At 34.6% G+C, this 14,168-nt stretch overlaps 1 protein-coding gene across 6 annotated transcripts in view; it reads left to right on the top strand.

Moving 5' to 3' along the window:
- The window catches only part of PTPRK (protein tyrosine phosphatase receptor type K), a 478,052-nt gene that overhangs the window by 440,448 nt on the left and 23,436 nt on the right, over positions 1-14,168 (top strand). For 2 of the 6 annotated variants that reach the window (XM_059700287.1, XM_059700286.1), the window contains exons 15-19: positions 4,051-4,211; positions 6,403-6,438; positions 10,721-10,905; positions 12,635-12,722; positions 13,627-13,703. In XM_059700287.1, coding sequence (XP_059556270.1) covers positions 4,051-4,211; positions 6,403-6,438; positions 10,721-10,905; positions 12,635-12,722; positions 13,627-13,703 — 547 coding nt within the window. Of the gene's footprint in view, positions 1-4,050; positions 4,212-6,402; positions 6,439-9,297; positions 9,846-10,720; positions 10,906-12,634; positions 12,723-13,626; positions 13,704-14,168 lie in introns of those variants that run through there. The other 4 variants (XM_059700289.1, XM_059700288.1, XM_059700290.1 and 1 more) reach the window with 3 other exon arrangements.

The following is a 14,168-nucleotide window of genomic DNA, read 5'->3' as shown; positions in this document are numbered from 1 at the left end:
AGCATTATCCACTCTATTTTTCTACTCATTTTCAGTTTGCTACTTTAGATGCCAGGATACACAGCCAATCCAAAGGAACGATACAACCACGTGTTCCTGGACATTGCTTGTTCACTATTTGATCCACCACCTTTTAGGCTTAAGGACTGTGATTACGCATGTTTGAGGGCATGTATCCACCACTATTTATTTCATTAGGTAAATTTAATCTAGCTTAACAACAAAATTTGTTGAGTCTCAATGACTATAACAGAATTTTGTTTAAAATATTATAAAAAATCTGCTACCCAAGCAGGTGAAAACTAACAATGCTCCTAGCTTATTCTGATGGGTCATAATATCCTTGTTAAATCATGTTGGATGAAGCCAAAGGTAATTAACTGTACCATTTCATACAATGATGGAGCACTTTTCCTCTTTATAGCCCACCCATATATCCACCTGCGGATATTTATGCTGTTGAATGCTTTGATGATGAAAGTCGTTTGCACATCTGTCAAACTCAAGTAGTTTCAGAATGGTTTAACTGCCCTGAAGCGCACATTATATATACTTGTTGCTCAGTGGAGACAAAGCATCAAGCATACAGAAATCAATAAGTATTTAATTATGAGAATGCCAATAAGCTTCCCCTTAACTATCTATATATTGATAGTGTTAGAATGGGATTGTCTTTTTAGTGGATGGATAATATCCCAGGATTCTAGACTTGGTAGTAGATTATGATGCTGTTATTGTAATATTTGTGGCTATTGGCATTATTAATCATAATTAGAAAGAATGTCACAGAGATATACATTTAAAAGCTGCGCAAACATAACTAGTGAAGCTAATCTTTAAAATTTGAAAGATTTTTTAAAATAAAAGTAGAAATAAATTGATTGAAATTTAAAAGTTAACCGGATGCAATCTTTGAGCTAACATGCATTGACATCATCATAGGAATGCTCAGTTCTTGATCAAAACACTTAACTGTGATGTTTTTATTTGTTTGTAAGAACCTGAATTAAAGCCTACCTCATAGAGTTATTGTAAGAATTAAGGTAGTAGAACCAAACTGATAATGCTTGGTTGTCAGATACTAACAAAGGTTATAGTCCCCTATAATTTGACAACTAACAAAGGTTTGTGACTCTGAAAAGTAAAGATCCTTCATAGCTATGAAAACTTTTACCTGCCATGAATTTGACAAATTCATTACTTAATATTTTTCTTAATCATGAAACATATATATTTTAAAGTAAAACCTCAAAGTCCAAACATGCCTTTTCTATTTGCTTTGAACTGCCCATCCTCAAAAGTTTAACTTTTTAATACATATTCCACGTTGTGTTATATTTATCCAATTCAATCTATTAAATTTTTGGAGGAACGAATTTATTATTTCTTCTTGCCCAGCAAAGACTGGAAGTTATTTTTTAAACTATCTTTTTTTTTTTTTTTTGCTGTTTCAAAAGTTTTAAATGGCAAAACATTTGTGCTGCATTCCCATTGTAACAATTAATGTTTCACTCCTAGAGTAAGTAGATGCCTTACTTTATAGTACACTTGTAATGGGTCCTTTAATGATGTCAGCAACTGGAGATAGTTAAGAGTATAGGCCTTGAAACCAGGTCATTTTTCACTGCTTATTAGATAAATAACCTTGGGCGAGTTATTTAACTTGTCTGAGTCTCAATAAACTCATCTTGACAGTTAGAACTCTCATGCCTTTTTCAGTAGGTTGATCTGAGAATTAACGGAATTAGCAAATGAAAAGTGTGAAGTATATCACAGGCCTATTCATTCATTCATTCAAGAAGTATTTTATTTGAGTGCTTGCTATGTGCCAGACACTGCTCTAAGTGCTAGGAATATACAGATGGTTCTTCCCTTTGTGGAACACACAGCGAGGAAAAGAATTAATAGGACCCTTGCAATGATATGTGATGAGTGTTATTAGAGGCAGAAAACGTGGTGCTAGAAACTCACCCAGCACGGAAACCTAATCTGAAACAGGTTGTTGGAATGAGTCAGAGAAGCCTGACTGTTGAGGTGAGACACAATGCAAGTTAACCAGAAATTAGAGGTAAAAGAACCTTGTAGGTCAATGAACAAATAACATAACATCAAAGAGGTAAGTTTGGAAAGTGACGTCTATAGACCAAAATACGATCTGCTAATGTTTAATTTGCTTCATACACTGTTTCAAACAATAAAAGCACTTGAAAAAAGTCAGGAAATTTAATATGAATGTTCAGATTCATTACTTCTCCTTAAATGTAATTTAAAAATCAGAAGCTTACCACTGGGATCAGATGCCAATAGTCACCTAGATAAGTTGCCCCTAAGCTGCTCTCCAGGTCTCCACAGTCCCCACACTTCAGGATATTGTCTTCCCACTGCAGCAGCACTCATTCACAGTCCCTATCTGAAACCTGTAAGAAGGCTATTAAGGGGATTTTACTGCCTCGCCTAGAAAAAAAGAGATAATGACTTTTCAATGAATAGAGCAAATATTTCTAATAATGGTGGTGGTGGCAATGGTGGTGGTGGTAGTGGTTGTGATGGTGTAGTTAGTGGTAATAATGCTGTTGGTGGTGGTGCTAGTTCTTATTATACTTTCGCCATTGTTTTCTTACTACTAGCACTGTCATTATCATTATTATTATAATTTATTTTTAAAAGTGCTCCTTCAATCCCTAAAGCTTAGATTCCGACTGTCTTATTTAGGTGTCAGATCTGCTGTGTTCATATGTTGGGTAAAAACTCCCTGAGGTTAAGTATTATAATTTTCGGAGGGGTGGGGGAGTATTCTATTCAGGAGTAGCTCTTGAATTGCTAGATTGAATTTTGAAAGGAACCTTTGGGGGCATAAATACAACTATTATATGAGCCTTTAAATAAAGTGTTGGTAGCATATTTTCTCTAGTAAAGATACTAATGGGAATCGGAAGAATATATCCTAGCTAATAATCTAGCTGAGAAATGGTATTCTTAAAACAACTAAAGAATATTTCAGAGGCGACATAAACTGCTGCCATAAATTTAGAAACATAATCTGCCTGCTACAGGCTTTTAGAGTGCCTTTATTTATATCATCTAAATCGCCCTTTTAATGTGATGTAAACATTTTGTATACCCTTAATGTTTTTATTACATGTTTCATGTGTAATGGTCACAAAGAATCATAAGGTATTTCATATATTTGATATTAAGATAAAGATTTCAGTATTTGAGTAGCTGAAAAGTCTAACTCTTCTATTTTCCAAGTCCCCTAAGTCATTTGTCCCACTGACTTTATAAGGCATTTCTATAGTGGATACTCAGCCATGTGATTCTAAAACAAGCTTTTAGGATTTGACCATGTCTGTAATTCAGGATTATAATCATTTGTGTAAAGCAACTACTTTTTCATATAGTATATAACTTTTTCATATTTTCCTGTGTATTTGCATTATATTTAGCTGTGGTTGATTTTACAAGTCTCCAATTTAGTTTTGGGTTAATGTTATAAATAAATTGGTAAATATGTTAATGCTACACATGTTGCATTTTACTGAATAATAAAACAGAAAATGAAGAATGGGATTGCTTTGTTTATTTTAATTGGATGAGTATAGCAAAATAAACTTTAAAAAGTAGTCATGTTATTCCTTGGAAGAACTTCTAACAGTTGACAAAAGAATTAATCACCCAGGAGGAAAACCAAAATTTAGCTTTAGCTTAAATCTTCCTTGGCTAGCTCTAATAAGGAAGTATTCACATATGGTTGTTATAAAGTGTAGTTATATTTTATAATACTTTATTTTAGTGATAAAATATAAGAAGTAGTAAGAGGTTTGGGTTGACAGCTTGAATGTTGAAACACTCAAATGACAAATAAACTAGTTTCATAGCAACCAAAATATATTGATTGAGTGTGGAACTTAATTCCCGAAATTATGACCTAAATTATTTCTAAACCACATCTATATCCTTATGCTTGGGCTTTCCTGAACTACATACTGCTGGTGTCAGCTCTCCTTCAAGCTTCACACAAAGGTTTCCTTTCTGTATTTGCCTTGGCAGCAAGCTCGCTAAAAAGCGCAAGGATGCTCTGGGGAACACCCGGCAGGAGATGACTCACATGGTGAATGCTATGGACCGAAGCTATGCAGATCAGAGCACTCTGCACGCGGAAGATCCTCTCTCCATCACCTTCATGGACCAACATAATTTTAGTCCAAGATGTAAGTTCTTTAAATTTTTCACAAATGATTTTTAAAGCTGTTTTTTAGTGTACTCTGCAGTCAACATTAAAATTTTCATAAATGATTTTTGAAGCTGTTTAGTGAACTCTGCAGTCAACACATTGTCTTTTGAATAGTGAGAGAAAATAAGGAAAAGAAATGGAAGAAACAGCTAGAAAGAGAAAAAAGCGATAGAGAATATTATGGAATTCATAAGAACTTATTTTCAATCTTGATAGTAGATTCACTTTAATGTCAAACTGCATGAATTTTATTACTATATCATTATAATATATATTCATATATACTACTCAGACCAAATCATTTGTCATTGCTTTAATATACTTGTTTGCCTATATAAAATGAGTTTATGTCAGATTTATAGTTATTTTTGCATTTGTCTTCCTTTGTGCAAGATAAAATTCTTTGTGAGATAAGAAACATCATATTCTTTCTGCAGATTATTTGCATTGATAAAATTATTCTATTAAAATATTCTATATACTCCTGGAGAATTTTAGTAACAAAAAGTTAACTGAGCCCAGCTGGTGTTGCTCAGTGAACCAGGAGGTCATGGTTTGATTCTCAGTCAGGGCACATGCCTGAGTTGTAGGCTTGATACCTGGTGGGAGGATGTGCAGGAGATAGCCCATTAATGATTCTCTCTCATCATTGATGTTTCTATCTCTCTCTGCCTCTCCCTTCCTCTCAGAAATTAATAAAGTGTATATATATAATATATATATATATATATATATATATATATATATATATATATATATATATATATATATATATATATATATAGTTAAGTTAGCTGGGGGAAAGAGGAATCTACATGCTTTTCAGTATCTGGCGTGAAGTTCAAAAGTTTACTTGAATAGGGGCTTTGGCAGGGAATGGTGAAATCCATCCAGCAATTCAGCCATTCATCTGTCTACCACCTTATCCACCCCTCCATCCATATGAAGAATTCCTAATGTTAATCTATGAAGGCAGGACTTTTAAGATATTTCCACTGAAGTGCTGTTTAATGGCAAGTGATTTGAATAATTGCCTCACAATTAATATTAGTTTATCTTCAGATTTCCAATGAATTTTATATATTTTTTTTCTATAGCGCTGTTTGTTACTTAAACTTAAGTTAAATTATCTAACTGTTTCTTTAAATCCACAAGTAAATTGATGCTTGAGGAAGGCAAATCATGTTTTCCTAGGTCTTGTATACGCAGGTGCATTCGTCCACAGATCCCAGAGGTTTGCTTACCTCAATTTGAAAAACATGTGTATAAGGGAAGAATAGACAATAAAACTATTATTTCTTATACATATTATAAGCATATGTTATAGTAATAATAGAGAAAATAAAGTGTGTGTAGGTTGTATGCATTTAGGTCTTTTCAGAAAGGGAAGGGTTTTTTTCTGTAATGTTCAAGTTGGTGAAAATTTTCAGACATTATTAGCCCTAAATGCAGCCCATCATTTTCCTTGATATGTATCGAACCAAACAAGTTAGAAATGCTATAGTCATTTTGGAATTTAATTTTAATCGATATAGGGCCTTTTTTAATCTACTTTATCTTTATTTCACTATAAGATAATTGACAGAGAATAACATAAAATATTGTTGTAAGTAAATTTTCCCGAAAATATAGATGTACCATCTCTCTAACAATTTGATTTAATAGTTAACCCATTAAGGATTTGAAAACATTTTTGTTCCCCCAACTTTTCTATCTTTTGCCTATCTTATTAGGAAGGTTGAATTCAGCAGTGTAACTATAAATACCCACCTATGAACTTAGAGAAATGATTAAATATATTTCCCACAGTTAACTAAAAAAAAAAAAAAAAATACTTGGAATGAATATGAGGTAATTGTTTCTCAAAGTAACTTGCACTTGCTAGATCTAAAATACATGGGATTCCCCCCTAATCTTAGAAACTTTATAATGTCAAATTGAATATGCCTTGCTTTTTAAATTAAACTGAGTACTGAACTATAATTATAGATGCACCTTTCTCTCTTGGTGTTTTGCAATAACCCAAACTGAAAGAGAATTTTACTTTTGCAGGTTATAGTAACCAAAGAAAATTTAATAATGATATTTCTTAAGAAAACGTAACTCTATTTTAAAGGGAACAACTTTAGGGCAATATGTTCCTTCATGAGCTTTGTTTTCCTATACAGTGCCCAATGATCCACTTGTGCCGACCGCTGTGTTAGGTGAGGCCCTAATTCTTTATCATCATTTTTGCATGGATCACACCTCTTTGCATGGGTTATAACTTTGTCAACAGAGTAATTATTCACAGTGCAGAAAGCAACTTTATTTAAAATATATAGTCATCATCTTATCAAAGAGAACAGCTGTGGTACATCCAGTCAGATCTAATGGATTTCAGATTAGTAAGGTGTACTTTTCTAAAGCAACGTATTTGCTAATTTTTGGTTCCATTAGATTTGCAGCAAAAGTACAATGGCGCCTAATATAAGATTATGTTTATTTAAGCAGGTTAGTAGAATGAACCAAAATGCACAGGGACCAGTGCTACCTGATTTCTTTATATGTAAAAATGTATCTGAGGGGAAGGGATTTTCCAAATCCTCCTAATTTTATAGTTACTATATAACATCTAAGACAACTGGTCTTATGGGTGATAAATAAGTCCCTTTCAGATGTAAAATTACATTAATTTTTTTAACATATTTTATTGATTTTTTTACAGAGAGGAAGGGAGAGAGATAGAGAGTTAGAAACATCGATGAGAGAAACACCGATCAGCTGCCTCCTGCACGTCTCCTACTGGAGATGTGCCAGCAACCCAGGTACATGCCCTTGACTGGAATCGAACCTGGGACCTTTCAGTCCGCAGGCTGACGCTCTATCCACTGAGCCAAACTGGTTTCGGCCATTAATTTTTAATTTAATTACAGATTTAAGAATAGAATGAGTTTTATTTCAACTTGTACTCTATTCCTTGACTGTTTTCACACCAATGATTCATGACCATCTTGCTTATAATGTTCACAAGTTATATATCATTTTTAACCCAGTGTTTCTAATATTTAAGATTTACCCAAAGAAATGTAGAAATTACTGGAAAAATGTGTCTTAAACATTACCAGTTTTCATACTTTATATTTAAATTTCTTGTGAACATAAAACTTTAGCTTACATTTGATGCATGTTTTATTATGCATATATTCAACATTCGGTTACCTTTTCATAATATTTTGGAACTGTTCCACTAATTCAGTTAAGTAAAATACACCTCTTTTTCACTAAATTTTATTTAAAGTTATAATTTTGTAATATAAAGAATATATATCGTAAAAGAATCTGTTAGTCAGTGTTCTCTGTTGCTGATTGCACTCTCCCTTGAATGTCCACACCAATAATGGCAGGGAAGTGAACTGAGGACTTTGTCCCAAGGGGTAGCCTCACCATTAGTGAGAAGTCAGGAATCTTGATCATTGTGAAGGTACCAAGTGCCTTTGAAAATGTCATCTTTGTTGAGCACTTTAGAAGGCTGTCAACATCAAATTAATAAGTAAAATTCAATTAAAATATTAACAACTCACTGGAAAAAATTCAGCTGCCTAAATGCTAAAAAGTGATTACAGTAATATTTTAAGGACATTTAGATTTTGGTCCAACTCTCAGTCCTCCTGTGGACTCATAATAGAAACTCATGGAAATACTGTACCTTTCATCTTTGTTTCCCCATCTGTAAAAGAGGTAATAATTTCCACAGTACCTTTTTCATAGTTTTGTAAAAGAGAAAATGAGATAATATATGTGAGTTTTTACAAACTATACAGCTTAAAAGGTTATTATAATAGCTTTCCCTATGAAAAGGGATATTTATGTTTAAGAAAGGCTAGAGTTAACACAATAGAGTCATCAAACCCGTTCATATAAACAGCCGTTATGCTTTTTATTTCATTTTGAAAGTTGGGCTGTTTAATTTAAAAATATATGTTTATATTTGTTGTTTAAAAGCTAACTCCCATTAATAGTATCAGATGTAAAAATGACTTGTTGCGTTTTTCATCATTCATGGAGTCATGATGTTTACAGTTGTTTTGCATCCAACTGATTTTGTGTTTACAAAGCAATTTTGAAATCATTTCAAATGGATTGATATTAATATCTACTTGCTGATTTTAAAAGAGAAACTTTCCGTATTAATTCATATATTTGTTTTTTTGTGTTTTACTGCTTCTTTGGGTTAAAGTCCCTATAACTGGTAAGTGTATCGCAAAGAATTCTAGACAATCTTTCCATCAAAGAAATACTTGAAGCTATTTTTCTTAAATGTGTAATAAGGATAATGATTAGTACATGTACTCTCACTACTAGTCACATTATGAGGTGGTTTAATGAGGCGGAAATGTTTGGAGATTAATAATTCATATGTGATTATTTTAAAGAATGCTGCTCATTGTACTACTGTATTAAAGCTTAATGCAAAACAAAAGGCATTTCATACTGGAACATAATTACGGAAGATTTAGAATGTGGGTGAATTCCATTTCTCACTGAGCCTTTTACAGGGTCAGTGTTCTGCTGCTCCAGCAGGTCTGATGTGAGCGCTGGGGCTGCCCACAGAGCAGCTTAGGTGATTGCGTTCCGCCTCACTGACATTATCTGTCCTTGTCTCCTCCTGAGCTCAATAGCGCCCAGATCAGTAGCTTTTGATTAACTTTATTGCAGAGATGTATATGTTCTCTCTGTCAGTCTATCAATTGCAATTATTTTAGCAAAGATAGATCAGTTGAGGTTATGCACATAGGAAGAAGAAAATCTCATGAATTATGTTTGCTATAAAATGTTTGTGTCTAGAGGGGTGGGCAAAACCTAAATAAAGGGCATTAATTCAGTTGGGTGGTTAGGTCACAACAGAATCCACCAGGGGTGTTTTTGATGCATTGTGGTGTTTTAGAAGTAAATGAGAAAAAACAAAAAAAAAAACGCATTCAGCCTGATACGCGAAAGTAAAGTAAATGCAATCAAGCTAAATTATAGAAGCATACAAATCTGATTGTGGGGTTCTTTTGTTTTGTTTTTTCCTTCTCCAGGAAGAAAAAATGTTTATCATGGGGACAACAATTCATTTTTTGCCATATCCTATTTGTAGAGTTGGTGATAGAACAGGCAAATGTACCAGCATTTGAAATATGTTTCACTGTTTAATTAAATATTGTTCTCTACAGTATGCATTATCATTAAAAACAAAAGTTCCCCTAAGAGTGTACTTTCTCTTCTGTTAATGAGCATGGCAGTCTAATGCTTTTCAAAGTAACAACCCCTTAAAACATTTTTTTAAGTGGTAAGTTTACATGTGATACATATAAGCATGCTTTTCCTCATTGTAATGATTAGAACTGTGGTCATTAAAATAATAATTATTCTTCATAGGTAAAATGTTCTTGTTTTTTTTTTTCTTCCTTGTTATGACAGAAAGATGCTTAAAGTTCCTTTTCATTTTAAGCTAATAACACAATTGGGATGGGGCCTACACTTAACTGTGGGTGGTAAGGGATTCAACTGGTTTTAACGAACTCAATGATTGAAATGTTTATTGACTGCTTTACACCAGGCACTAGGAATACATTTTAAAAAATGACTCTGTGTCTAGCCTATAAGTGTTTAGAGTTTAGTGAAGAAAAACACCAGTAAACAAATTATTAAAAGATAAAATACATGAATGTAGAAAAAGAGGCCATGAGAATGTAAAGCAAGAGCTGTGAAGCCCAGCCTGGATGGTCCGTGGAAGAATTTCAGAGGAAGTGCCTACTACATATTTTGCCCAGAGACATATGCTGGTTTCTTTCATACAGTAGCCAGAAGAGTCCAAATATATTAGCAATAGAAGCAACAACAATAATAATAAACCAAGTGGGTAGAGATTGAGTATAAATGCACATGGGACCTGGCTGGCAGACATAAAGGGTCCAGGGATGATTCTGTAGAATGCCCTTGTTTTCCAGTCTGGAGTGCCATGGGGGGACGCCCCAAGTGGTTGGGCGTAGTAAGGCCACGAGGGCAATAAGAGCAGCCACGTGGGGACGGGTTGTCTACAGGGAGGTTGGCTTATGGCTGAGAAGGAGACTGTTTTAATCAACAAAGAAAACACCTCTCCAGTTGACCTGATTTTTTGATCCCACTCTATACTGCTATGATTATGATTGCAGATACAGAGAAAAGTGAGAACCCAGCAAAATCTCCCACTGTGCTTTTTAAAGGTGGACTAGATGTCTCTCTACGCCTCAAAGCATCGTTTGCCCTGTTGACATAAACATGTGTACCCTGACCTCGTACCTTGATCTGACGCGAAAGGCTTTATCTTTATGGGGATGCTGCCCTAGGCCTCTACTCTATTTCTGTCCTTTCCTCCTGTTACCGGAAAGATCTTGAGATCTTAAAAATCTGTGCATTGACATATATTAAACAAGATAACTTTGTCTTCTTTTTAATGTTCTTGAATCTGAAAAATGCCAGATGAGAACCACAGTGCTACCGCGGAGTCCAGTCGCCTTCTTGATGTACCTCGCTACCTCTGTGAGGGGACAGAATCCCCTTACCAGACGGGACAGCTGCACCCAGCCATCAGGGTGGCCGATTTACTGCAGCACATTAATCTCATGAAGACATCAGACAGCTATGGGTTCAAAGAGGAATATGAGGTGAAAGTTTCTGTATTATGTTAAATGTTATTTCTAACTATTATACTCAGGGGAACTTAACAAATTCCCTCCCCTTAACATAACACAGAGTCGAATACTCTCTAGCCACTAATCCTGTGTTTGCATGAAAAATCAAGTGTGTAGCAAGATACCGTGGGTTCCAGTGTATCATTACAGACTCTGTCATTCAAATGACTTAGTCAGTAGGTACTTCTCTGCCTCTTTGTTTGTTGACCCTCTGTTGAGAAGTGGGATGAAGCTTTGTGTTCTAAATGTACTACTTGTCATTCTTAGTTTTGTTTTGAGCATTATTGTGGAGCGTTGCTGAGAGGAAAAAACAGAGCACTACAAATCCAAATGTTCAGCAGCCAAAAGAAGGATATGAGAAATTCTTCTTCCTCGTTTCCCTTTCCTACTCAAACAAAAATACCAATAATTAAACTGCAAGAGAAGTGATTTAAATTAGTCATTACAATACATAGCAAAAAGGAGACAGCTTTGCCATCTTTGCCTACTGAGAAATATCAGTATGATGTGGAGAAGGAAGATCTTCCACCACCATACACACACCACCACACATGCATCACCATACCTGCCCACCATACATGTACCACCACATGTGCACCACCATGTGTGCACCATACATGCACCACCACACATGTGCCGACACACATGCACCATGATACAGGTACCACCATACATGTATCACCATACATATACCACCGTCCATACACCACCACACATGTGCCACCATATGTGCACTACCACACGTGCACCACCGTATGTGCACCACCATACATGTACCACCATACATGCCCACTTAAAGTTAAAGAATTCAAGCACTAATTTTCTTTACATTCAAAATGCATTCAACTTCATGAAGAATTCTCTAAACACCACATTATATTTATAGATTAGTTGCATGACTTAGTTTGGGAGTGAATACAATTATCTTTGAATTTCAAAAGTTGGTTTTAGATGTATGCCGGAAACACTATGCTGTGGTAACGAATAGTGCAAGGAATTATAACATGCTGCCAGCACTGGTTCTTTCTGTTCATTTCCTTGTATTCCTGTGTACCTCACTTCAAAGACCGTTGAATCTTTGAAGACCCCATTTCCTGTTTGAGCAAAGTTAAAGCTTTTCTGCAAAAAGGAAATCTCTACCCATATTTTAAATTGCTACATATGGCAATTAAACCAATCAACAAACTCATCTGTTCAAAATTCTTGGAGATGGTGACTTTTTTTAATTTTCATATGGTCTCTGGTAAAGACTCAGTTCTTTTCATGATCTTCAAAGAAACTGAAATGTGGTGTATTGCACATGATTTAATAAATAATTGAGGGGAAAACAAGTGTGTTTTTGTTCCTGTTATAAATGCTAAAGGAAGCACACTTGAAAGATAACTCATTAAAAGTAGTTTTGAAGTTTTTGATGCTTTCTCTACCTCCTTCGCACAAAGTGAGAGCAATCTTAAATTTGAAATAATTTTAAGGTCTTGTCCCCTCCCTAAAGTTGTTACTTGTCCTTCATTTGAACTCAGTCCAATCCAAGATGAACAAGTAGGAGTCCAGCAAATAAGCTTTGTTCTGAAATGGAACAAGTTCACTACTGTAGGACTTCTTCCCGGAGAAAGTGGCTATTCCTGTTTTGGTCCTCACAACAGATAAACTTGCTGCATGAAAAGGAATTAAATTCAGTCTGCTTGTTAATTTTTTTTTCTAGAGCTTCTTTGAAGGACAGTCAGCATCTTGGGATGTAGCAAAAAAAGACCAAAATAGAGCAAAAAACCGATATGGAAACATCATAGCATGTAAGTCCTCCTAGAATTCCTGGTGGATGTAAATGTTGTGGGTAGAAGGTAAATAGTAAGTTGCAACTCCTCTTTATGTGGTTTTAAATTTTAAGAGAATCCCAGGGCCTGACACATCTGTTGATAAAGCAATCTACTTAATATTCAAACAGCATTGGCTATTGGCAGTAACTCTGAAATTGTCATCATCCTCATTAATTAAATTGTTTCACACTCTTCACACTGTGGATATAGTTCTATGTGATTTTATGTTTGCACACAAATGCATGGGATGTTATGAAATAACTGAGAATATTAACGATGAAAAGAAAGGTCTTTTCAGTGAAACATCAGCAGCAATGAGAAAAGTTAACATAATTTTTCATCTAACTATTTATTTACTTTGACCACTCTATTATCAATGAAAATTATTTTAAAGATTCTTATGAACGCATCAGAATTTAATCTTGACTCTCAAGAAATAGGAAGTTGAGAGCGGAGTTCAAAATTCACTCCTTATTTCTGTGGCTCATTTGCTGTAAAGTGCAGACAGAAGAACCCAACCCATTTAAAATTATGCCTAGGAAGCAGAATTAGGAATGAAGGCAAATTTACTGCCTTGGACAAGTCCATGACTCAAATGACTATTCATTGTACATTAATTATCATATCCCCTAAAAGCTTCCTAATTATGAAGATGTTAGTCACTAAAAGCTTTATTAACAGAATGTTATAACCGTGATACGTAATAAGATCATTAAAGTTCTTGTATTTCTTCAAATGACTGGTGTTTAAGGAAATGTAGATACTATATTATGGGTAAGCTCTTATCAACCATTGAATTATTCCAAGTATCTGCCGGTGGCATTGTCTCAAGACAAGGGGAATATTTCATAGCTTTTGTTTTATTATTTACAAATTTTAGACGATCACTCCAGAGTAATTTTGCAACCTGTCGAGGATGATCCTTCTTCAGATTACATTAATGCCAACTATATAGATGTAAGTATTTTTATCACTCAGTATGCCCAATTTGTTAGCTTATAGATGCGAATCCTTTGGCTTGTTCTTACCTATAAAGTGATTGCTAGCTTTTAAACATAAAGAACAAACTGTACACTTTTTTCCTTGTTCCACGTCCTAGTACTTACTGACGTTGTTGTGCTTTCTTTCACACCTGACTTTGGTTTGGGCTGTAGATTTGGCTGTACAGGGATGTAAGTACCACTATATGTAAATAACAGTATCCTATTATGAATATTTAATGTAACTACTCTTACTTACAGTTATTACTAATACCTACTACTCGTTCTCTCTGCATGCTTCACGTAATTAGCTCATACAGTATATCTATGTTCATTTCTTTGTAATTCCTTTACATGTGTAAAGATCTGTTTTATCTCCTTCCCTTTTCTGTGTTTGGAAAAACAGGACCATTTTGAGCTCTTGACAATTTATTATGTACCT

This window comes from Myotis daubentonii, chromosome 6 (assembly GCF_963259705.1).
Source record: "Myotis daubentonii chromosome 6, mMyoDau2.1, whole genome shotgun sequence".
Lineage (NCBI taxonomy): Eukaryota > Metazoa > Chordata > Mammalia > Chiroptera > Vespertilionidae > Myotis > Myotis daubentonii.
Note: the sequence above shows the minus strand (reverse complement) of the source record. Positions and strands in the feature narration are given on the sequence as shown.